At 36.4% G+C, this 27,274-nt stretch overlaps 1 protein-coding gene across 1 annotated transcript; it reads right to left on the bottom strand.

Moving 5' to 3' along the window:
• Nucleotides 1–1,677: 1,677 nt before the first annotated feature.
• C6H14orf39 (chromosome 6 C14orf39 homolog) lies at nt 1,678–27,066 on the bottom strand. The gene is made up of 17 exons (XM_077179430.1): nt 27,018–27,066; nt 26,644–26,700; nt 23,605–23,731; nt 19,937–20,026; nt 16,303–16,490; nt 15,793–15,835; nt 15,189–15,309; nt 13,916–14,010; nt 8,896–9,035; nt 8,343–8,422; nt 6,180–6,268; nt 6,022–6,086; nt 4,863–4,930; nt 4,404–4,543; nt 3,754–3,889; nt 2,559–2,616; nt 1,678–1,922 (listed from the first exon to the last, which is right to left on the bottom strand). Exons 1-17 carry the CDS (start codon nt 27,064–27,066, stop codon nt 1,720–1,722), a joined length of 1,749 nt encoding a protein of 582 aa, XP_077035545.1. The 3' UTR covers nt 1,678–1,719.
• Nucleotides 27,067–27,274: the final 208 nt, after the last annotated feature.

The raw sequence follows: 27,274 nt of genomic DNA, 5'->3' as shown, positions 1-27,274 counted from the left end.
AGGGGTTTTTGCTGTTAGTACCTTTGGGCTTGGCTGTGAGGCTGAACTCTGTTTCACTCCATGCAATCCAAGGAGGGAACAAAAAGGCAGCCCCACCTGCAAGGAGTCCCAGCACAATGCACAGTGTCACCATATTGTCACTTTGCTGACAGCTGCACAGCTTTGAAGGGATTACAGCTCCCAGCTGCTGCTGCTTCTGGAGCTTCCTGGGCTCCAGCTCAGCTGCTCACGTGTGGGAGGGATACCTGCAGTACCTGGTGTTTGCTCTCAAGCAGCCCCTGCTACACTGACCAGAGAATCTCTCTCCACCCAGCTTTCAGGCTAGAAATGGGTGTAATACACAATGGATGGGTGTGTAAAGGGCAAACCAAAATGACACTGGGCAGTGAGAGGTGTACCAGTGTCAGCAACCCATCAACACAACTGCTACTGACTTCATAGGCATAACCAGGGACCATTTCTAGGTGGAATTTGACAGGCACCAATGAAAAAATCCCAGTGTGTATAAGCAGCTCATGGTCTTAGGCCTCAGAAAAGGATCCCAAATGCTGAGAGGGTGCCTCTTCTGAAGCAGCTTTCTCTGCTTTGTTATTAATCAGCCTATCCAATTTGTGTCAGTGAACATCCAGCAAGACCTAGGACTGTGGTTTCTCCCACTTCAACTGCAGCCTTGACTTCTACCCTGTAACATCTTAGGCATGGACAACAGAATTCATCAGGAAAGGTCTTTGGTTATGGAATAACTGAGCAAACAAAATCAAACTTTTATGTTTCTAAATAATCTCAGAATAATTATCAGCAGTGTAAAATAAAAGGCAGAGAATCAAACTTGCCTCTACCTTAGGTTTTTCAGATTGACAGATATGCAGGAGATTAGAAAAACTGTCTCACTTCTTAGCAGCTAGACCTCAGTAGGATTTCACTAAAACTTCCTGATTCACTTCCAGTTTAAAAAAATCAAATTTTCACAAATCTCTAGGCCTAAAATTAGTCCTGAGTCATTTAGAAGATTGGCATAAAAGAAACAGTGGCATAGATAATCAAGCTTTTGGTCATTAAGGGGTTTGCAGGGCAGCAGAGGGGAAGGGACTCTGCTCCCCTTGGGCTTTTGTAAGAGGAAAAGGAAAAAGGAAAAAAGAAAAAGAAAAAGGAAAAGGAAAAAGGAAAAGAAGGGAAAGGGGAAAGGGAATGAAGTGTTAAGTATTGCAATTGCATCATTGTTCCACTTCAGATATTAAGAAATACCTACAAAACTTAAATTACATTAATAAAAATGTTTATTTCAAATATTTTATTAATCAGCTGTTATACATAGAATACTCAAGAACATTGTCTTTAATTCAAATTCAGCTTTAACTGCTACAACAGTCATCCTTACTAAGACAAGTAATTTAGTTTATATCAGAAGCTGAATGCTCTCAGAGACATTGACTTAACACTGACATTGACTTAAACAAAAATATCTACCCTAAAATGATATTTCTGTTTGTGAGTGCCAATTTAGTAAGAGCATATAATAACAGTTTATGAACAAACACATTTCAAAGATAAGTAAGGAAATCTCAAAATGTGTGGTTGATGAACACACATTGCAGCAATTGCAATTATGTATTCTTACAAGAAATGGAAGGAGAAGAAATGCTTTGTACTTTATCTCAAGAAACTGGAAACATTTGTCAAGGCTAAGTAGGAAAATAATTTAAAGGAAGTCAAAGGTATTCAAAAGAATGTAAATGGCTTTGTATTTTGTGTGGAAGAATGAAAACCTTTCAGAGGAGGAGACTGTGGTGATCTCTGATCCTGTCCAAATGCAAATGAAAAACCAACATCATCTTTTCCATCTCCAAATGCATGAGAAGTTGATTCCGAGGGGAAGGGAAAGGTAAATGCATCCTCATTTTCTGGTTTCCCAAAGAAGCTACCTATATGGAATACATATAATATTTGTTATTAGATTAAATCTGAGCCAATACTGCATTCAGCACATGTTTCTTTATTAACATATTGTGCCAAATATCCCACTGAGAATCACCCTACAGTTGTGTGTTTATTGCTGCACCAGAGATGATGTTTCCAGGGGGTTGTTATTAGAATTGACATGGGATAAAGTGTGGAGCACTCGAAGGTTTAGAACAACAAAACACTTCTGCATGATACATTTTGCAACTGAGGTGTTTGTAAATAGAATCTGCAAAAGTGTTTATTTAGAGAAAAATGTGATGACTCATTGAAATACTTGGACTTTGTCCTCTCCCTTGCAAGTCCTCTCATTTTGCTTCAAACACACCTAACACTATCCCTATTTCTTTCTTTCTCATACCTCTTCTTTTCCATGATACATCAGGCATTTGGAGCCCAACATGCAAGGGAAGATTTAAGCTAAAGGTTTAGTTAAAACACAAATGAGCACAAAAAACCACAGAGCTACACTATCACAGCTGAACATCCTTTCAGACAACCAAAGGAGCTCTGTTAAGCTGGATCATGAGCCTGTCAGTCATGGGAGCACAAGCAGAAGAGAGCTGATATACACAAGTACATCTGAGCTTCAGACTTACTAATATCTTCATGTGAGGACGGAGAGTTCAGGTTTCCCAGAGAATAATTTTCCTCTGTCTGAAATGTAAACAGATTTTTTATTTAACAAATGAGAAAGGCAAAAGTAAATTTTAATGCTGATATGTTGGCTTTTAGTGAGAAAAACACACTCAGTGAATGTTAGCAGCTTTACAAAATCTGGATTTAAAGGTATTTATCAGTCCCTAAAGTTGCAAGGTAAGTTCTTTGATCAGATGGGTTTTATGATATTTGCATGCAGCTGCAAACACTCTTCCTCCATTCTTCTAGGAAAAAACCAGACTGATAACATCCAAAAGCTGACCTGACTTAATGGTGAGTTTTTAAACCAAATGTTTTCAAAACTATTCAAATTGTGACATTTTATAAAATCTCCAAGCAACAACACAAATACTTCCTACTGAACAGGGCCTCATATTGCCAGAAAGAGTAGCAGGATAACCACTTGTCAATCTTAAAATGAGTTCTTAGATTTAAAATAGATACTGAAGTTCTTCAAATTCCCATGTAACTCTAAAGAATCCCAGATCTGCTACAGCTGGTAAATTCTTGGTTTCTGCTGCTGAGCAGGCACAACATAATGTGGGTTCTGATAGCACTGGGTGACTTAAAACCCACCTCATTCCTAAACAGTTCACAAACCACACACCAGTGTGCTCTCTCCTACACACAGGTCATGCTAAGCCCTGTCCTATGCATCTATCCTGGATCCCCAGTTGTCTACCTAATAGCCCAGGAGAGGAAAAATTACTCTACAGCACTGCAAAGAAAATGGAAGACCTGGATTCCATTCCCTGTTCCATTTAGTTGCCTGCCTAGCTCCTGTATTTGAGTATAGCTAATCCATATTTGCTGTTCAGTAACCCTAATAGACTGTCCTTTCTTCCCTTCTCACTTTCTTCACTTCATCAAGACAAAACCACACAGGAGAAGCATGTGAGTCATGAATTCTGCTAGAGAACTTGAATTTTGCACTGGAACACTGGACCAGAAGCCTTTTGGTGAATTGAGTCACTGTATATTTGTACATGATGAGAGAGATTCATAACCTAGACATTAAAAAAATGCTTGCTGCAAAGATAGCCAGTCTGAAAAATCTCATTCAGTGTCAATGCTGTTTTGTTCACATATTTTGCTTCATGGAAATGTAATGTTCACAATTAATCATTTTTTTACCTCATCAGATGAATTTTGTGCTCCAAACAGAGAAGAATCAAATAAATTAAAGCCAGGTGACTTCTGGGAGAAGTTGAGGTGAGAAAAGAAAGCAGGAGATTTTGGTGTTCCTTCTTCACAACCTAAACTTTGAATGCTGTAAATACAGAAATGTAGAAACTGTATTAATAGCTTTTTAAGTGCTGTAGATGGCTTTTTTCCTTCTACTTTTTCCTTTTCCTGTTTTTTCACTATTTTACATCCCCATAGCTTCCATCAATAATTGCTTTTTGCATCACAGAACAGGTAACACAATTTAAAGTAAAGGGAGGTGGTGTTCTTATCAACTCCATGCCCTCTTAACAAAAAAACCAAAAAGCCTGTTAAAGATAGAAATCAGAGTGACAAATATTACTGTAGAAAAACACAATGTGTATCATATATTTCTAAGCAAAATACTGATCTTTCAAAACAGCTTCAACTGGAAATGATACTGTAGGAAGAAAACGTAATAAATATCAAGCATAGCTTCGGAAAAAATTCTAAATATTTTCAGAAGAGATTTCCAGAAAATTATTTTACTAGTGTCTTTTAAAAACAGCAGAAATGCTTATATAATACGTGTGAGTACAAGTTTTTGCTCAGAATTAAAATAAAAGTTGAAATCATACGGGTCAAATAGAGGTGTTTTTAAGAAGTGTGGTTTTTTCCCCTTCAAGTCAGGTGTTTTAGGTGCTCTTAAGAAAAGTTCTGCACTTTCTTCTTCTATGTCAGGATTATCTTCAATTGGCTTAAAACCTGTGTGCACATCCTATTAAAAAGAAATATACAATGATGTTTATAACATACAACATTTCCCAAAATATCATTATTCCTTTTAACTGTAAATATGTTCTCAGTGGAGAAAGCACTGAGGCTCTTTATTTATAGTTCTGTGCAAGAAGTGAGTTTTAAATGCTGACTTCTTTTCAAAACATTTCATCAGCTCACATTAATGAAAGTGTTATGCACCAATTGACACTTTACCAATCTCTGAGACTTGCCTCTTGCCAACTGAATCAAGTATGTCAAAATAATTTGACTATTCTAAATAAACTTCTTACTTATGGCATAAGAAATGCTTTTCTTACTTGAGGTACATACGAACAGTCCATGTGCTCATCTGCTGCTTCATCAACATGTTTGGCCTCCTGGCTTGCTGCACAAAAAAGACAGCACTGTCTGGATTATAACAGCATTTTAAACAAACACAGAAAAATGACATTGTGGGAAAGAATCCTTGAGAAAAGTTCACTAGCTTGGCATTGCTATTGGTAAGGAAGTGTTCTGACTGTGGTTTTCTCAACAACCCATTTTGTGGCTCTGTCCATAACAATTACCTCTTGTTCTGCCACTCGTTGCTGTCAAAGCATTACTCAGGCTGCTGCTTGTGGTTTGGTGTGTTCTTCAAACCTGCCCATTGTTCCTGAGAGTGCTGTGCTTGTCTACTCCAGCTATTACCCTCTGAGAGGGCTAATAGTCAATAGAAACAGGTGGGAACAATATAAAAAGCACATCCATGTGACAGTGATGAAGTGTAGTTTAAAGAACTGGGCAAGAGTCAGGAGGAGAAATGAGAAGAAATATTATCAGACTTTCTGCTATCAGAGTTTCCGCTCTAAGCTTCAGACTGTGCTATGTTTCAAGCACTGTGGGTTAAGGTCTGTATTCTCTTTGTAAAAAAATCTAGGCTATAATCTCTTACATGCATCTAAATTAGAAGTTCAATTAGAAAAATAAATATTTAAACTGAAGCTCAGTTCCTTGTGATTTCAAAAACTACAGGTGTATTTGTAACTACCCTGGCTTTTTTTCTGTAAGCATTCTGCATGTTTTTCTCCAGTTAGTTTTCATCTTTAATAATCTTGATCTGATTCTTCAAGATACCTAAATTACTGGGTTTATTATATTTATGTTCTTTGCATTTTCTCATGCCTTCTGGCTAGATGTTAAGACTGGATTTCATTTTACCCAAATCATTTGAGACTCAGGTGTGAAGAGATGTTGGACAGATCCTTTCCCTCACAATGGTCAGTACAGACTAAATCCCACCTTACTGAGCAGTTAAGTCTCTATTTAAATTAGGACTCTGCCTGTCTGCTCTACTCAAATTTTGAGCTGAACAATCAAGGTGGAAAGAAATGCAAATGGTGGCCCTCTCAATGCCAGAGTTAAACTTTGGTCCCTAGAATTTCCTAGTTTATAACTATATGGTTCAACCTTATAAAAATAATTATAGTAGTACTTTACCCATTACTGCATTTCCACTCTCAAACTGTTGATAGGGAGTCAACGGCTTTGGAAGATCTGACAGTCTAAAAGACAAAGTTTAATGTTTGCCTAAATGTGAATTATTTTCATAAACCCCAGCCTCAAGAATGAAAGCTATTTTGTTAAAGAAAAGTTACCTGAATTTCACTTGTTTTTTTATGCTTACTGTTGATGGAACTCGGGCAATTTGTGGGCGATTAGTCCCTGCAGTGCCAATGACCATTGTCTAAAAAACAGAAAAAACTCACATGAGGCAGCAAGTGAAATTGTCACTTCAACAGTATCACTCTGATTTCTCCTTAGACTGTGGAAATCCCTTCTTTCAACCAGAAATTAAGGATCAGACAAGGTAAAAACTTTGTTTTACCTACATTTTGACAGCATGATACCCTGTATTCTGCAATTTTCTAATACTTAGTCACAGCTCTGCTAACTAGATGTGGTTAATTAACTTTTCTGTAACACCAGTAGTGCTGTGCCATTTACAAACTTCATGCAGTCTGCTGCTGCTGCAGCAGCCTGGTTGCTTGTGCTTGAGAACACAGGGCTGGAGCCAGAAATCACTCTGATTTCTCCTTAGACAGTGGAAATCCCTTCTTTTAAGCAGAAAGGTCTACTTTTAAACAGAAAGGGCTAGGGCCAGGCCTGGCTCTGCCTCTGGAGGCCAACTGAGCATCCACATCAGTCTCAGCTGGCACAGGTCTCATGTGGGATTGAAAAACTGCAGAAAATATGGAAATATTCCCAACCTCACAGAATTTCATCAGAGCAGAAGCCATCACTCTTCTATGTAGCATGTATTTGTGCCTTAGGGGCAGGGTGAGGAATCTATGCCTCAGCATCAAATAACACATTATTTTACAGGGAGTGTCTAGTTCTTGTTTCTTTTTAATTAACAAAATGTATCAACTGATTTCTATTCAGGGCAGGGGACAAAAGAGCTGGTTCTGCAGAATCTGCCTGCCTTTCAACTCCTGTAGTGTACAGCACACCTTTTCTGAAGCATAGCAACCTTCTTTCTTCCAATCTTTTTATTTTTCCTCAGATTCCATCTTCTCTTCCTTGTTGCCATCACCTTTTCTTAAAGTTCTCTTAACCTTGACTTACTGCTTCCTACAATTGTCTAAGTGCAATTCTAGGTCCCAGACTCCCAGCCTCATCTCTAGATTACCCTGGCAACAGCCCTTCCATCATCCTCATCATCTCCAACTCCCTAAGCCAGTCACAAATCAGAATTGCTTGAAATTTCTTCTGGTCTTGCCCCACTCAATCCTGTCACTGTCCTTCCACTTGGTTTGTGTTATGAAGGCTTTGTCTTCCACACAGACTTCATTCTAAACCATTTAGTGATTACTCATCTCATTCTTCAGTTCCCTTGAAATTCATAACTGGTTATGCTAACTTTTTTTACCTGATTTTTTGTTGTTCATTAAATTTTGATTTTAAATCTATCCAGTGAGATGTCCCTTAGAAAGATGGTTTAAAGATAGAAACTTCCCCAAGCTTCTGCACAGCAAACACAGTTACAAACTCTTCTACCCCTTATGGCCTTACCTCCTCTGATTTCTCCATTTAATATTTTAACAATCTATTGCTCCTATGAATGGTCTTGCACTCCATGAGACTATTGGTGGTTTTCACAACTTTGCAAGTTATACCTCCAGCTTTCTTCTGGATTAGTTTATTGTGCTTGAATAATAAAGCTGCAACTCACTCCACCATTTCAAAAAGGTCATAGTAACTATATTCTTATATGTGAGAGATAGAAAACGGACTTGTGGGCTCCTGCAGTGCACCAAGGACTGTGGCTCATGGTTTTGTTCCTCTCAGCCCAGATTTCTGTTTCTGGTCAAACCTCAGAATGGAGCTGTTACCTGTGGGCTGTCCTGTACACTCAGTCCTTTATGAAACCCTTCATTATGGGGTAGATGGCTCATGATTCATCAGTAACAGAAGGTTTTGATCCTCCTTTGAAGTTCCAAATATTTCCTACATACAGAATCTACAGAGGTTATTTTCAATGCTAAAAACTTTTATACAAAATGAGTTGGTAAGATGGTCCACCTCGATTTGGCATTAGAATGCACTTTGTAAGAACACAGATATTTTCAGAATGAAAATAAAGATTTATGCTGTCATTACCAAGCAATTGCAGATTACCTTGATTAGCAATTTACAGTGCTAACAGGTTTTATGTTAGATATAATACCATGAGGTATATTTGAAATGTTTTAGATTTAAACAACCACATAAAACAGATTATATAACTTCATATTTTTACCAGTGGGAGTGCAACACACCTGTGATAAATTTTCTGCAAGACTGGAGGAACTGCTGGTGGCCACTGAAAGTTCCACTGATTTTTCTTTTTCTTCTTTCCCTAAATTTACAAATATTACATAATATTGTCAATAAGATTAAGTATCCAAAGTATGGTATTGTTAAACAGAACTTGGGAATAAACTTTATACATTTTCCTTTTAATAGAGAGCAAAAAGAAACTTATCACAAAGTATGAAAGTACCAAACGAATGACAGCTGTTTAATATTTACTGTACTAATGCAAACAGTGTTAAAGGTATTTTAGATTTGAGATTAAATTCTTTTCAGATGTTTCTGACACCACACATTGGGTGTACCTGTTGTGTTATTTTACTCATTGCACAGACAAAGTAGAAATCAGACACACAAGATTTCCAGAACATAAATAAAGGTAATCACCCAACTTCCACTGAAAGCCTGGATTCAACTATAAATAGTTGAGCAGCTCGCTAGGTTTGTTATCATCACTTACTCATTCTTTTGCACAAAAATAACCCAAAATGCTCACTGAAGTCATTAAACACACTGCACCTGTTTCTGGTCTTTGCTTTGAGAATCTAAAACTCTGTACAGACTGGACAAATTTCCGAGGAATGCACGGGACATGCAATGTTTTATACAGCTGATGTTTCCCCTTTGGCAAACATGGGTGTTCACGCTCTTCAAACACCCTAAGCAAATTTAAATTACAAAGAAAAATTACTCATTGCAAAAGAAAAGAAATCATAAAATACAGCTGCTTCAAATAAGTGAAATTTTCAAGGGCATTGGATGTTGTCAAGGAAGTTCTACCACTTCAGCACCAGTAGTTGACAAAAATGAGGTTTTCTTTAAATAATATCAGAGAGAGAATATCTCTGAAAAAGAGGCCATAAAGGAGTAATAAGCCAATCATAAGAACATTGTTGGCTTAAATTTTGTCAGTATCAAAGAAAAGAATTAATATTGTGGAGTTTTGCACTTTAATCAAAGTGCCTCATTATTATAGTTCTGAAATCACATTTTCACATTTAAAACCACTTTTTCTCTCTCTGAGATTGTCTGGAATACTCACACTACATATACACAAAAGAGAAAACTGCAGCAAGTGTTTTCACTTGTGGGGTAATTATCTGTGTAGGGTAAATAGCCCTTTACAGTGCAGAAAGACAAAGGTTAGCAGAACAATGAAGAGTAAAGTGGCTGTTTGGCACAGGAACATTTACTATTTTTTAGAATAATGAGTTCTATTTTATTTTCTCTCTGGCATTCCTGCTTAGTGCCTCTGTGCTTCTAGCTACAACATCTGGTTTGTAGTTGACTGAACAATGCTGTTCAGAACAAATGAAGAACTGAGTCAGTCTTTTTGTTCTTCTTGAAATTCTCCATAAACAAAAATAAGATAAAATGTAGGATACACTTTATAAAATAGTGTGGAGTAAAATTAGCAACACTAATTTAAAAATACCACTGAGAAACCTGGCTAAATATAAGGACCTAATGCATTAAACTCATATACATAGATGTGAGCTGTGTGAACTGTGCTCTCATAAAACCCTGAAAGCACCTCAGCCAAGCATCTCTGATGAAAGGACTATTTTCTCTTGCAATCACATTCATACCTGGTGCTGTGCAGGACTGAGACTGAACAAACTGCACAAAACCACCTAAAAAACTAAAATCCAAAGTAAATCTTTCAGTTACACTAGCTCTAGATAAACCTGTGTCAAGAATGAATGCTACAGAAAACAAGACATGTGTGGCTGGTCTATCTGTAAATTCAGATGCAGGGAGTCAAAAGCATGGAGAAATCAGAGCTAAACACAGAACTCTGGCTGAGTTCTGTTTCACTTTGTTCCAAATGGCTCATTTTACCACAATCATCATTCAAATATCAGTTGAGCAAGGCTACTGTGCCTGAGGCCATCAGTTAGATTGCCATTAATAATGGGGGGTTGTGGTTGGGGGTCTTTTTTTTTGGTTGGTTTGGGTTTTTTCCCAGAACTTAGGGTGTCAAACTCTGTTTTTAAAAGTTCCTGGAGTCAGTTTCCTTGTGCTTCTGTAAAGCCTAGCAGACAACTCTATAGCTCTAAAGACTTACTCTCCATTAAATAAAAAATCCTCTTACAGTGCATGTCTATACAGAATAACATTTCAAAGGCAGAGCTACAAACTGAACTCAGAAGTTCTTAAGATATTCATTCTTTAAGTATCAAAGCCTTCCAAAAGAGCCTGCAGTTAAACTGTATGCAAATGCTCTACACCTGCTCTCTTCCCTCTACATAAGCACTAATAAAATATAAACCATGCACATCTTCTCTGACACTAATTAATACCACCAGAAGAAAACCAAAACTGCATCATGGAGCTCAAAACAATCCAAATTGCAGCAACAAGAATAATAATTTTTCTTCTTTTTCTACTTCATTGTTATTACACATCTGAGTAGATAAAAACTCTTTATCTTGATCCATACTGCACGTGTTTTTTAAAGTGCAAAGAGAAAAACAGATATTCTTAAGCCAAAAAAAATTGCCATTTACTTAGTAGTATTTTCTTCTTTGTAGCATAAAGAAACCCAAGGATTAATATTAATTTCCACTACAGGAATCAAGTGTATCTCATTATACATATGAAGAATCACACCTGCTTCTGTGGTATTTACAGTTACTGAAACCACATCCAATATTCTCATCAGGAGCATTCTTTTGAGTTGGCTCTTCATCTATGTTTACATTAGAAATTCAGAAACAACTTCATAAGTACTTTTCTAAGATTTATATTAGCTGGTTTTTTCCTTGCTCAGTAGAAGTCAATCACTTCTGATGCAAAGATGCTGCAAGAACTGCAATAATCCACCATGGAATCTCCTTTAAGTGAAGATGTAGCCAAAAGCTCTCACTTGGAAAGTAAGAGATGGAATTAATACATGACCAAATTGGAAAGAAAAAGAAATAAAGAATTACAGAGTCATGGAATTAAATGTCTCCCAACCATTTTACAAAAGCAGAGAGATTGAACACTCTATATGCCATAGCACAGTTCAACTACCAGCCTTTCTAAGTAATAAATGGAATATCTAATTGAGAAATCAAGACCAGAACTTCAAAAAGAGCTGAGTCCTGTTTGTTGATTGATGAGAGCTCTTGCTTTGGAAATTAAACTCTGGTGCTTGTCAGTGTAACTGCTGAGCTGTGAATCAGTGACAAGAGCTGGTAAGAGCAGAGGAATCTGTGTTTTACACTCCTAACCAGCACCTGGCCAGACCTAAGTGATTCAAACAACAGTGTTCCAGGCTTTTAAAGGAATTGTTCCCCCTGGCATCCTGCTGCCCAGGGCAGAACATGTGTATCAGCCCCTATTCATGGGCTTGCAAGTTGGCTTCTTGTCTTGAAGCCTTCTAAAGGTTTTCATGGGTATCAATCTGTACAATCTGTTCTGCCCAGTGCTTTCATTGCTCTCTTTAGTTCTTTCCCTTGCTGCTGCTGGTTTCACGCTGGTCTGGACCACTTCATGGAGATTCACAGCACAATTCCTTTTTATTTCTTCTTCTTTTGTGGCAGAAGATGAAGATATCTCCTTTCTTCACAAATATCTTTTTGCTCAGTAGTAACTTTGTAGTGGCTGCAGGACAGCTTGAAAGAAACTCCTGCCTTTGGCACCCACATTCTGCTGTTTATTTTTGTACATTGCTTTGAGTCTGCAAAGGTTTTATTTCCTATGGCTCATTTTCTCTATACACAGTTTCTGACTGGGTTTTTTTCTTCAGAGTTCTTTTGTGACCCTGTTCACAGGGGTCTTAGCATGAGGGAAGAGATGAGGATCTGACTCCATGTTTCAGAAGGCTTGATTTATTATTTTATGATATATATTATATTAAAACTATACTAAAAGAATAGAAGAAAGGATTTCATCAGAAGGCTGGCTAAGAATAGAAAAGGAAGGAATGAATAACAAAGGCTTGTGTGTCTTGGACAGACAGTCTGAGCCAGCTGGACTGTGATTGGCCATTAATTAGAAACAACCACATGAGACCCATCCCAGATGCACCTGTTGCATTCCACAGCAGCAGATAACCATTGGTTACATTTTGTCCCTGAGGCCTCTCAGCTTCTCAGGAGGAAAAATCCTAAGGAAAGGATTTTTCATAAAAGATGTCTGTGACATTCTTTTTTGGTTTTTTTTTACAGCTTCATGTTACACCCGTTTTTAACACCAACAGTTACTTGAGCAGTCACTTCCACGCTTTCTAGTGAAGACTTTGGTTAGTACACCAATGTAAGATAAAAATACTGAGAAGCCAATTTTATGCCATTTTCTACAAGTCTTTATGTTGTGGAACATACACAACTTCAGGTGAAGGTACAAGCACACTCCATGACAGGAAAATAAATGTACAAATGGCAGACCTGGCAGTGCACCTTATGGATTCCTTACCACGAGGAGCCTCACTGAGGGATTCTTACCCCTCCACACCCAGAGCATGGATCTCTGCCTCTTACAGCAGCACTTTAACTGGTGTTTTTTGTTCTGCAGACTTAACACACATGGGTTTCTTTGAAAATTCAAACAGAGTGTTTTCCATCTTTTTTTTTTTTACTTTGTCTTGAAACCAGGGGGATTTCTTGCTTTCCCATGTTTCTGTTCTTGCCAATTACAAAATTCTTACATGAGAAGGTAAAATGGGTGCAAAGGCTACACCACACAGAAATGATCATCTCAATGATTCATAGGTCTGTAAGAAGATACTAAAGACTTGAAATACTTTCCCTGTGAAAAAAATATTACTAAAACTACACTTTTTTATAGATGTGTTCCACTAAATGCCTACTTAAAGCCCAAAAGGATTCTTTTTCAAGCACACCATAATACAAAATTACTTAGACAAAATTACTTAGACAAAGTCTTTCAGACATATTTTTCCTTTAAAATGGATTTTGGTCTAAAAGTGCCAGCTCAACAGGAGATGTTTTAACATTCCCAAGGACTCTAGAGAAGTGCAAGATGGTCCTCATGGTGATTTTCAGTCATTGTAATTGAGCTCAAATTAAAGTGAGTCCCAGCTGTAAATGATCACTGACTAATTTACTAAGCCATTAATCCTGTCTATGAAACTTTCACTCATGCTTGTTTTTAAGAGCTAAATTAAGAGTTAAATTTCTTAAGTAGTTCAGAGGTGAAGACAACTGACATGTGGAACCCTGACTCCTTTTCCAAATACATATCTTTAGTAGAGTTAATGTTATTTTATCTCTGACTGCACAGTCACTGCAGTTGCATTCAAAACTACTCACACAGATCTCTCAGCAGTAGCTGAGGAGAAAATGCTTCTACAAAATATTTTTATAGCATGTTTCCAGATACATTGAGCTTCCAATAATCAAAAGTTGTCACTATCTTAACCTCCAGAAACATAAAACTTTTAAAATTACATAATTAAATCACATGACCAGGATTAGAGAAGCTTGTCAGTCCTTATTGAACAACAATCTGTGTTTTGTAGCAGTCTTTGTGTAAATTCTGACATAGTATTCTGGATAAAAGCAAGGGGAAAAAATATTTTGAAGTGTACCTTTCTTTAAACAGTTCTGGCTTCTCAAGAATTTTCTGATTTTTTCCTTCAATCTTTTTGGAATTATTTTTATCTTCTTTAGTCTCTTTGAAGCTCTTAAAAGATAAACAACAAATGGCAAAAAAAATTGACAAAATTTGAAGTATTTTAGCTACATGCTGCAAAAGTTTTCTAAACTTGATGAATCAATGCTCAGTAGTAGTTTCTGTAGCCAAAAGGTTCTGAAGAAACGAGGAGAACAAGGTTAAAAAGAGGCAATATTTTTTTTTGTTGGGTCAACTGTAACAACTGGAATAAACAGAGAAGTTTTGGAGCATGGGTGTAAATGTCAGAACCTGGAGCTCTTTACATGGTCTCCTTCATAGCTATAAACAAATTCATCACATCCCTTCTCTCTGTTTACACAGCACAAACCACATTGGGAACTTCAGTCTGGAACCAGGAGTGTCAAACAGGATGACAGAATATAAACAGAAAACCCACCTGTGCAAAATGTGCTGCTATCAGCACAAGGCACTGAATGGAGTCCTTGATCATCTGCTCCAGACAGATGGGTAAAAGCACCCAGATGCAATCCCCATAAAAAGTTACTAAACCTTTACAAGATTGGGCTACTCAGGCTTAGGAGAGACCTTTTACAGAGGAGTAGGTCCAAAATCTGTACTGATAAAATCCCTTTGATTATTTTGAAGATTCTCCCTTTGGAATCAGCATTTCTCCTAGTCAATCAGCCAGTTCTACTGCTGGGTGTTACATACCCACACATATATTTTGAGGAAAAAAATAAGGAGAGAAAGAATTTCCATTACTCTTATTGTAAACCATATTTAGTTAAACAAAAACCCTTAAAAAGCCAGTAGGAAAAAGAGTGTGCAGCTTTCACACACTGGGTGACAGCTACACACTCAAACCCTGGGGCTCACTGAGGAGTGGCCCTGATCCATTTTCAAATGTCTTCTCCTGAGCTGACACCAAAGTCATCGTGACACGGTGCCTTAGCAGAAACTGTGCCACAAACTGAGGCCAGCAGAAAGGAAACTGTAAAATCCTTCACATCCATGGCCCCCTCTTCTCTAAGAAAACACATGTGATGCTATAGAAATGTAATTATAAGGATGGGATCATCCTGTTGTCTGTGAGATTGAAATACACTACTTTTTTGATGTTTTAGAAAATGTAACAGTGCTATGTATAACACTGTTATATATACATATACTGTTATATATACATATATAACACATATTTATATAAAATAAAATTAGGATACAGTTACCTTTTCTAAGCAGTCAATTTTCACTTGTAATTCTTCAGCTTCTTTTTCCAGTTTGATGGTTTCCTGTGCAGCAGCTTCAGCAAGCTGCAAGGTTTCCTGTGTTTTTTTCCTCAGAGAGGCACTTCCAAGTCATGGAATATATTTTTCAACAATATATGGAATATATTTTACAACAATATATTTTCTCAAGCAAGGGATGCCACCAGATCCCTGACCTCTCTATGCCATAACACAAATGGTAGAGGTGCAGGAAGCCCTAATAAATCTGCATTTCCTTGGCAAATCTTCAACTCTAACATCTATTAAGCTTCTCCTAAATGAAGCATTTTGATGGATATGCTATTAAATGAAATTTTCTATTCTTTACCCAAAATGCTCCCATAAATTCAAACTGAATAGCTGACTTTGACCTCCAGTTTTCTCACAGAGAAATGCCAATGCTGCCACTCTAAACATAAATATATACATATAAATATATATTTTATATAAATATATAAATATATAAATATATAAATAATTACTATCTTTTCTAATAGAAAGTTGTGAAAGGTAAATATAAAACTTCTTTCCTGACAACTGAACAAACACTAGAAATCAAGGATACATACGTTCAGCCCAATCATTTATGGATGTAAAAGGAACAGCCTCTGCAAAAATCAAATTTACCTTCAGATCATTAACTAACAAATCAATTTTCTTAAACAATACAAGATAAATTAATAGATCAGGAGCATTTATCCTGGCTTAGTATAGATAACAAAGATTGCAGTATAACAGTAGTGGCATTAAAACAGCACTAAAATGTGATGAACATTAAATTTATAATTTTGAGAGGCTCGATCTAAAGAAATCTTAGAACTTTTTTACCCCAAGAAGTTCAATAACAAATCTCTCCCCATTACATTTATGGGTTTGAGGAAGCAGCATCAGTATGTATAATCTAAATTCTTATTTGCTACAGGTTTTTTTTTTCCCTAGAAATGGTGTGACAAAGAGAATATATTTTATTAGCTTAAAGGAAACTTTGGAAAATTAGAGATTTTCTGTATGGCACCTTTAATGTGCAGTGCACTGCCAAAAGGCTTTATTGCAAGAGCATTGACAATAGCAGTACCCAGAATATCCAAGCAAACATCTTCTTTCCATTTGTATTTTTCAAGGCGTTTCCAAACTCCCTTTTGAATTTCTTCAACTTCTTCCTTTATTTGGTAATACTTCTGGGCCAGAGCAGTTTCTGTATATTTTTTGTGGTGTTCCTCCAAATTCATCCTACACTGGGTTAAGGAATCCTCATAGATTTTCCTATAAAAATACATGTAATTTAATTTTTTTTCACAGGAAACCATTGTTTATAAGGAAAAAAACTATAAATTCTGGCATCAGCTCAGTTAATTTGCTGCTGTCATAGGAAGAAAAGTCAGATTATATGTGATATGGCAATGTTTGGCTTTATTTTTTCCTTTTCCAGCTATATTCAGGGAAGGCTATGTTGTATGTAACAAAGAATAGTCATGATGTAAAAACCAGCCAAAGCTCCCTGTTCTGAGGGGAATGTAGACCATACCATATTCAAAGGCAGCCTGGCAGATGACAAATGTGTTTTTGCCTGTGTAATTATCATGAAATTCACTGCAGGCCAAAGTCTCTGCTGGTGCATGTTGGCACAATTCCATCAGTTTTGGTGGAGCTGGATCAAAGTTACAGAGGGAAAGAATTTGGCCAAAGCTCCCATATTTAGAGCAGCCTGGTGCACCACTGGACTGAGAGCTGCCTCCAAGGAGATGCTGAGTAATCTCTGTGTGACTTGGGGAAGCCTTAAGCACACACATCAGTCACACTGAAACAACAGGACTATTCATACTTAAGGTTAAGCAAACACTTAAATGTTTAAGTGGCAAAGAGCCAGAACACTCAGCTTCTTGTGGGGCTGCCCTGTAAATTAATGTTACACTAAATGTAACTTCACTGACACCATGTGACCACATAGCTATGAATTCTGAAGTAGGTTACATCAATTAATGCAGGAAAAACTCATGTGAACAATGGAGAGGCAAATTTTAAAAAATAAAATAATTAGTACACCTAAGGATTAGCAAAAATTCCTTTATGGAAAGAACTAGGGTGCATAAAAGCAATTAAAGCCAGAAATCCACCTCTTAACCTGCCCCTATATTAAGGAACAGCTCTCACCACTTGCAGAGCAATGGGACTCCCCTTTAAGGAACATATTTTATCTCCAACTGCTATTTATCATTTAATTGCAGCATGACTGAAAGGCTGCATTTGAGAGCCCTGGCTGCCCACTGGCTGTGCCAGGCAATGGCAGAGAGAAAAACTTAAGTCTAAATTCAATACTAGAATCTTCTGCTCTTACAAAAGGAAAACAAATTCACAAGGCAAAACACAGTCAGATTCTAATTTTCAAATCAAACTACACTCCAGGCAAGAGTTCCTGTTAAACTGACTGTTAAAATTTAGAGGAGAGAAGCTGTAGGTCAACACTGTGAATCAAACCTAGAAATTGATATTTCCCAAACTTCACATAGAAAATGACACTAATCTATGTGCTTTTCTACATAGGTGGTCTCAGGAATCTAAGTTTTTTTATTTACTTAATATTTCTGTATACTGTACAAAATTTCTCAGGTGTGAAAGATGAAAAATGTTCAGTTCTATTTAATTAAATAAATGTTACAGCAATAACTGATCAAAAATAAATTTGCTAATAAACTTAGGATGCATTACAAATAGATATAAATAATATAAATATGTAAAGTAATTTGTTGTAACAGGTACATTTCAAGCTTATGAATATAATCCTAAAACTTTATCTTCTTTTCCCAAAATCTATTTTTCACAGATAATATTTGTGGCCATGTATTGTTTAGTAGTCTTGAGTAATCATCACTATTTTTAATATTTTCTCCAAGTAATTTACATCCTGCAGTTCATGCAGATAACACAGACTATTTAGAATTCACCACTGTTCACATTAATCAGAAAAAGTTTTAATCTAATTACAACAGGGAAAAGGCAGCACTCACAAGCCCCTGAACATTATGTGGATAGCAATTTATTACTTTTTCCTTCTTCATATCACTTATTTTCAGGATTAACTTCCAGTTCATAAATACATTCTTATATGTTTTTGAAACCAATAACAACAAAAAATGTGGAACATTTTATAAACCTCCATTATAAGTGCCTAATTAAACATGAACTGATCTGCCCATCTTTAAAACACATCTTTCCATATAAAGCAGCATGTCCTCAGTGCCCCCAAAAGTCAGATTAAAAAGAACATTCAGCTCATAGAGTTCTAAAGACACTTATTTTCCTTCCTAATTTAAATATTTAGAATTCACTGAATGTACATCTTGCTGACTTGAACATAGCATCAAATGCTTTGGTGCAGATAGACTATATTTGGGGCACAGTTTTGAAAAATGCATGAATTAAATTTATTTTGTGATTTGTATTCATGATGTCTTACAATTAAGCTCAGGAAAACAGATCAAACACTTTCATGTTGGAACTGCAACTAGTTATCCAAAGAAGCAATTTAAAAGTAATGCTTCTTTGGCTTGTCAGCTCAAATTAGTGAAGGCCAAAAAGGCTTAATCATATACTCATAGAAAGCCAATTTAGCCTTATTTTTCACCAAATTTAGAGCTCTGAACAGGAAGAAGAAAGATAAGCTACTAAGTGAGTTAATTAAAGGCTCTCAGGCATGCTGTTTCTGCTGTCTTGGACAACTGGCAAAAAGAATGATTACAAAAAACTCCAAGGCAATGTTTTAAATTGCCTAAATTTTCAACTCTTAACTGGTATTTAGGTATCTGGAGGGGTCTGCCATGACTTCTGCACCACAGGGCAGCAGCCTCCACCCCCTGACAGGCAGAGCAGTGCAGGTGAGCAGCCCCCCCAAACTGGAGATCAGTTTTACTTTGTTCAGCAGAACTTTGGAGGGTTACCTTGGCACAGCACATTTGGAACATTTCTGTGAGAATCTTCAGGGTCTGTTCTTTATTTCATTGACTGTAGGCAGCTACATTACACAATTAATAATTTCTTTTAAATTCTGAGTCTAATTAATGAAGATGAAAGAGCTGAGATGCCACTCACTGAACAGAATTGAATTTGCAATTAATGCTGACTAGAAGCTTGCCCACAACTAGTCTTAAAATGGTTTTAGACCAGGATTTTCTGAGCTATTTACTCATTTTTCAGGACCTAAGAGTGAGTTTGCATGTTTTGTGGTTATTTTGAAGAATATACAACAGTATACAAAAAACTTGATTTGTATATTCTGATAATGCTATGCAATTCATATTCAAAAATAAGGAAAAGCATAAAATTATCTAAATGTTTCTAACTGTTACCTGAAAACATTATTTTTATGCATTGGGCTTTTCATACAATTTTCTGGAAAATTATGAAAAAAATTTTCTGAAAAATATCTGAAAAAAATATTTCTGAAAAAATCATACAATTTTCTGAAAAATTATAATAGGCATTATGATGGGAAGCAATGATTTTCAAGAATTCATACCATATTTCTTTAGCAATTAAAAAATAACATGATCTCATAGTAATGTAAATAAAAATTCTTTCAATTATTCAGTCACTTATAAGTGACTATAAACTGAAAAGTTTGCAACAATTTTTTCTTGCAGACAGCACTAGCTTTGCTGATCAGTTTAGTCAGTACTATTGCTGAAAACCTCATCTTATGTGATCATAGATACCTCTCAATTTCTGTGTCTTCCTCTAAAGCTTTCACTTCATTTATCAAATATTCTCCATGCTTTTGAAGAATTGCATAGGTGGGCCTCCAGCTGTGGACAAATTAAGCAAAAAATAAAAGCATATTAGTGGTCTTTCTTAGTAAAAAACATTTAGAAAAGAAAACACCTAGTTACTTTAGCTAGCTTGCAAATGATTTATTAATTTTTTGAAAGTTAAATATAAATGAAATCTTTTGCAGGCATACATTTATTTTGTTAATATTTTAAACCTGCAAATTCAAGAAGAAAATAAAAAATATATATATTTAGAATTAAGAAACATTACAAAGCACTTTTTAAGAAATTAATGGAATGAACGTCACAATTTTTTTGAGCTAATGATAAGTAATGAGGCATCTAAATCCACATTTTAGGTCCTCAACACATCACCATTAATAAATCCTTTAGATATGTTGAATCTTCTTGTTGGAGACACCCATTCATTTTCACCAGTATCACCAGCACCCATCTCACACCCAAATGCACTCAGAATTTCCCCATTTGCCAAGCAAGTCCTGCTCAGAAGGCATCAAAGTGATTTTCCTGCAGCAGGAGGCTGTGGATGGTACTGAGAGCAGAGCAGCTTCACTGAATTCTAAGGACTATAGAAAGAGCAGGACTTTCTCAACATCCAGGCATTAGAGATAGCTCTGCCTTGGCTATGGGAATACCAGAAAAACAGGCAGGTGGACTTTCTGATTCAAGTGAAATTCTGATGTCATCTTTAGGAGAGGCATATTAAAAAGTTTTTGAAAAGAAAGAATCTTGTTGGAGGGAAAAAATGGTATAAGAAGCATGAACCATGCAGCACTCCTGGCACAAATTGTTGGACATCACTGGTGTCTTTCAATCACCACTGGTGATTAAAAGTGGAACTACAAAATGTTACTTCACCATGTGTCCTGCAAATTCTACAGAAAGCTGAATTTCAAAAGGGTCAGATTTTTTTCAAAAGCAGAAACCAACATACTTATATAAAAATGTCCTTGCACACCACACACTATTTTGTTCTTTTACTCAGAAAATTCCATTACTTTCTATGGAGGAAAAAAAAAAACCAAACTGAGCTGTAAAATTCATAGAGATTTTATTAATCAGAGCACAAGCCATGCTGTGAGTTACATTTTTCATTCACATCTATTCTGTGGACATGAAAAAACATGTGGTATAAGAACAGTGGTTTGTGAACACAGCCAGGCATGCAGGATTCAAGCAGCTCATTTACTTGTTTGCAAAATGCATCACTGCCTCATGGATGTCCTTGGTAGCCTTCACATTTATTTGTCCTTCCTTTCATCAGCCAGGGTATAGAAAAGATCTTTAACCACACTACTCTGAAAGCAATAAAATGATCCTGCAGTTTGTCTTGGCACAAGACAACAATTCTCCTAACAACATTCTGAGTTCATGTGGCTTTTTAAAATTATCTTCTATTTCCATTAAATCCCACGATCCTTTCATCCAAATTTAAAAATTGTAAGAGAAATAATAAAATTGGAATAGGTTCCATCAGCAGAATTTCACTACCTCTTACCACTCTGGGATCAACATTTCTAGTTTGAATCCTTCAAGAAACTAAATATTAGCAAAATGCCATCACTTGTCTAAAAATATGTTTCATTTGGGTCATTTTCTGCCTTCAGGTCTTTTTTACATAGACCAATATGGATTTCTTCAGAAAACACAGTACTATCCCAATACATCTATCCCATAAATCATATTTTCTCTAGACTTGCTGAATATAAGAACCTTGTATTTTGCTCAGAATCTTCAAAACTGCTTTGATATACTCAGAATGTCTTGTAGCCCAGACAAAACGTTGCTTCTCTGAGAGCTCTGTTGAGCTCTATCACTGGCAATTAGTCAACTGTGAGGGTGATTGTGACTCCAAAACAGTATCTGAATTTACAAAACTAACATTAGAATCATGTCCAGTATAGATGGAGTGTCAACTAGAATAAATTTTAGAAGTTTGGGGTGATTCTACTGTGTAAGTGCTCTAATTGTCTGATCTTATAGCCAGGGCTTGTTTATTGCAGTTTTCAGTCTGTCGTTAAATGACATTTCCAATAATTTAAGACACAAAGTCTCTACTCTTCTGCAAGCATTGTCCTTCTATGAATACATGTATTCATTCATGAGTCACTTCTCATTTTCAGTCTCTTTACACTAATGCCATTAATTATTCTTTGTAGGACTTGAGCCAAAACCCATTGAATTCAATGATTAAAATTTAGATCAGATCCTTAGTTCTACCCTTAATTTTTTACTCCTTCATTTGCATCACTTAACAGTTTGTCATTTGCAAACAGATTTTGCAGCCTCAAAAAGATATCAAGGGAAGCAGTGGGGATAGTTTCATAAACTTGTGTTCATTTTATACTACATTGGAGGCAAGAACTTAATGTGATGGAAAAATAGATTTTTTTTTACCAAGGTCAGATCTTTTCCCAACTCATTTAATGGTAAAGCTACAAATCAGTATTGAATGGCAATTCATTGAAATAAGCCAGCCACTACACCCACTTTATTCACTAATGATTCCATTCTTGCTTTTTCTTTCTGAAAGTTCAAAATAAACCTAGAAAGGACCCCAATGCCACCTTTACTTCCTTCTTTATTCTCAGAAACACCCACAGTCTCCATTCAAATTGCAAAAAATAATTTCAAATGTATGTCATAGATATTTTTATTGAAGTACTTGCCTTTAGGTATAGAATTGCAAGAAAACAAAACGTAATTTGCCCAAAAAATCCTCACTACAGCTTTTGAGGAACTAGTCAGATTGTGGAGAAATAGAAAACTCTGGTGGATTTTATCAGTTTGGAAAAATTCTCTGTATTGTCAAATATAGATTTGCCTTTTCAGCTATCCTTGCAAACATCTGAGGTTTTAATTTTTAAAAATTACGTGTCAGGAAGATGAAATTCTTTGTAGCTAAATTATGTCTTGAAAAGCTTCTAATTACTAAGATCCAAAAGTGATCAGCATTTAAACTTGAACTAATTATCTGATACAAACATTTATGTAAGGAAAACTGTGAATGGCAGCCCATTGCATGCACCAAAAGATTGTGCCCAAATTTGCAGTCTGGAGCAAAACTGATACTGGAATCTGCCAGCAGAAACACACACATGTGTGGAGAGCCAGTTATGGCACATCTGGTGTAAAAATATGGGTAGAACAAAAAGTCACTTGAAACATATGATGAAGAAAGAATAGAAAGATGTTCAATTTTAGGAAGCCTTTTTTTTAAACAGCATTCTTAATATTGGTCAAATTTGACAAAACTCAGGTGCATCCAAGTGTAGAAAAATTATGCTTCTATTACCTTACTGCATTAATACTTTAGCATGCTGCAAAGATAGTACCTGTGATCTTCTGAGAACTGGGGATTTAAATAAAAAATCAACCCAAAATTAAATGTAGTCTGCTTTTCTATAATTCTTCTTCAGCGAATGGGTAATTTTTATACCTAAAGATTTGCAGTTTAAAAAAACCAGGAGAATACTAAAGTTTTCTTTAACATCACTGCTGCCAGAACACACCTACATTTATTTTTCCCTTCCTTCCTCAGTGACTTCCTTAGTGCCAGGCACAACTCAGAGCTCAGGCTCTTCCATACTCACGCATCACAGTGCCTCTTGCTGCTCTCGTTGTGCTTTTGCAAATCAGCAATTGCCTCATTGCTTTTCTTTATATTTTCTTCCAACCAAGCAATTTCATTCTTTTTTTCTGTGATTTCTGCAGTGTACACTGAAATTAAAAAATAAATTTGAAAGTATATTCATGCATTTTCAACAAATCCATGAAACAAAAAGTCTATATTTAGAATGATTAAAAATTCCTTCCTAAAAACTTAATCTCCATAATGGCAGGTGAGTGGGCAGCTGGCAGTTAAGCAAGGTAACAACAAAGTCAGTCAGAACAGGGATTTTCAGCTGTGTGGTGAGTACCTTAATTATCATTGAATATTGTGACACTGCCATGATTTGTGCTGTTTCTGAATCCCAGTCTGTATAGAACTGAAGTAACTCTTAATGGCATTCCCCAGTTCAGTGTTCCCACTGAAACACTCCTCACTCTCTATCCAGAACCAGGACCCTCTTTCAAACATTTGCATTCTTTTGCAGAAGCCCAGAATGTCAAATGTTCTGAGTGGGAAAGCTGACTACAATAAGGAAAAAATAAAAAACATCACAAAAGGCATATAAGCAATTAGTGGAAAACAGAAAAAGAAAAAATAAAATAAAAAGGAATTTTACTCAAGTAGGAATTTGTCATATATGATAAATTGGTATAGGACACAGGTTAATTAATTAAAAAGTGCTTTATAATGACAGGTTCTCAAGGACTATGATATTTGTGGAGATTCTTAAGGCAAACTCTTAATTCTGCCTCTTCTGACAGCAGACAGCTTATAACACTTTCTGAATGAGTGGCTAGAGAAGATTCCATGTTGTTGAACATGATCAGTGTTCTCTTCACAAGTAAAAGCTGTGAGAGCTGTCATGCATGCTCACCTTGCAATGCAATAGGCACAACTTGGTGAATGCTTTTTCTCTGCATTTTCAAATTCTTTTTTTTCTATGCAAGATTTCAGATTTATCAGCGCTAAATCATCCCTTGCTATCACTGCTGCCCTGAAGCACTAAATGCCAGAGTAGGTGGCCCTACAGAGAAGTCAATCACATCCTGCCCTTCTCTCATCTACTCCATTGGGAAGAGCGTCTTAGTGATGCAACATGGGCCTTGAGTTGTTGGAATTACTGCTCTGAAACTTCAGTTTTCCTGAATTTTGGCTCTGGTTTTGCACTATTTGCTATATATTAATTTTCAACAGCATCTGCATTTATAGCAGAAAAATAAACCACTTCTCACAGAGTCAGACAGTGAAAAGAAAAAATTTCTCAATGTCATTTAATATCTTGGGTTATCCTTAAGTTATCTTCAGTCCCTTAATATTTTCAATATCTAAAGTCAGTAACTTGTCTTTACTCAACATGAGGCATAAATATTGGACAACTGACATGGCTTCATTTCTGTAAACAAACAGCTGAGTGTAGCAGAACCCTGCTTTTTGAGATTTACCAGAATTTAACATAACATTATTAACAAAATAAACACTTCACATCTCATTGAGTATTTTTTTTACAGACAAGCACTTCTGTGAGTTGTTCAACTCACCCTGTGCTTTCACAAGGACCTGGTGGGTGAGATCCACCTCACCCCAAAGTGCAGGGACCCTCTTCAGAACAGCTCACCCATGGCTGCAGCTACATGCAGCTGGGAGAAGCTGGCATTTTAAAAGTTGACTTTATCTAACCCACTTTAACCTGTTTCTTCAGGATAAGGTAAATCACATCCTAAAAGTGCCTGTTTCCCTCCACTGGTAAGAAAGGGACTGTAGCCAAAGAGCCTCATGAATCTCACACCAAAAGTCCAAGGCTGAATGTTACAGCTGTTCATCTGCCAAGTAATACTCACACAGAGACAAAATTACATCAGTGTTGCTATTTTTTGCTAAGTTTTTGGAAGACTTAACCCAAGCTGCTAAAAGCCTGAGTGTTGGCTGTGTGTTTACACATATTTAGGTATCTCTGAACACAAAAGCAGCTATGCCATGTTACTACACAGCCCCTGGGTTTTCTCTAAGAGCATTTACCCTAAGCCTGCATAAATGTTAAGAAAAGCCTTATCTCAGGTTCAGTTGTGTGACTGGAGAATTAAACCAGAATCCAAGGTGTGCCAGATTTAGTGTTACAGATGTTTTCATGTTTAAGGTGCTTCAATTTAATTGTGATAATCTTCTTAATGAATAAGTACCTGGACATATCAGTGAAGATTATTAGAAATTTTATAATCAAAAAGAACACCCATTAGACCCGAATTTTCTCTTCTGCTTTTTTTTTTTTTTTTTTTTTAATGGAGGTTATGTGCTTGAATATCTACCTATGAAGTACCAGAGGTGAGCACAGATGTTCTCAGATTGTTTGTGGTAGAGAAACTATTCTTCAGACTTCATGAAGTGATTCCACATAGCAGCATGGTTAAAAAAATCAGTCCAGACATAAGTCCATAGTATTGTGTTGTCTGGAAGCCCTGGGACAGAGCAAATTTGATGCAGAGCAAGACTTTCTCTTTGGGTTTACTGTTTTGAATTTCAAATAAAGTAACCAGCTGCTTGATTGCAAAAAAAGAAGAACAAGGCTTGAGTACGTAGTAGCAACTGAGAGAACTTTCATTATTTCAAGAAAACAGAAAGAGAGAAGATGTAGTGAGGCAGAGGTCCAAATCTGGAAAGAACAAAAACCATGAAGAAAGAAAGGGAGGCAAGTGGCAGATGTATTGAGCAAGCACAGCTGAATCAAAGGGCTGCCAGTGACTGTGAGGAGCTGCAGAGTCAGAGCAGGAAATGGCGCAGCATGAAACTGCCTGTCCATGAGGCAGCTGAGCAGCCTCGGCTAAAAGTGGTGAGCAAAAGCAAAGTCTGCTGGGGAGAATGAGCAAGTATTGATGGCTAAAGACGAGGCAGGGTGAGAGCAGGACACGGGACAGCTTCCATTGTTTATCCTGCTTCCGCCCCCGAGACACAGAGCATGTCCCAGGATTAACGGAACAAAATCGGTGTTCAGCATCCAGTAAAATGATCATTTATCACTACTCACAATTTATCTGATGATCCACATGTTCCTTAGCACTGCGATTCTTTTCTATCTGGGAAGCTTAAGAAGAAAATTAACCCCTCATTATATACATGTATACGAGTGGAGTTGTGAAACAAACATGCTGTGCAGCATTAATTGCGCAAACTCTAATTAACAACTATTTTAGCAAAATATCTACATAGAAATTTTCCTATTAAATACCTGTCAGGACTCCTCTCCACAACCTCCCAGCTAATATTATGTAGCCAAAGAACAAAAGCTTAATATTACACATTTATTTGAAGTTAATAAAACTGTTTAAAGCAGAAAATAAAGCTGACTGTATGAAGTGCATAAGTAATTGTTAATAAAAAATGTATGATATAATGACTTACCAAACTCGACCAGAATTTTGTCCAAGCTGATCGAAACCTTGCCATTCATTTCTTAAACTTCAAAAGAAAAATGCAATTCAAGGATTTACACAGTCAAAAGCCTTGTTGACACAATAAACAAGTCAAAATTGCAAGACAATACCACACATTGTAACATAAAAGGGAGAAAAGTAGTTTTAACTGCATTTGAATTACTATCTAGTGGAACCAAATGTCTAGTGGAACCAAATGGGATTTGTAAGAGTCGAAACCACACT

This window comes from Agelaius phoeniceus, chromosome 6 (assembly GCF_051311805.1).
Source record: "Agelaius phoeniceus isolate bAgePho1 chromosome 6, bAgePho1.hap1, whole genome shotgun sequence".
NCBI lineage: Eukaryota > Metazoa > Chordata > Aves > Passeriformes > Icteridae > Agelaius > Agelaius phoeniceus.
This window is presented reverse-complemented; position numbering and strand designations above follow the sequence as displayed.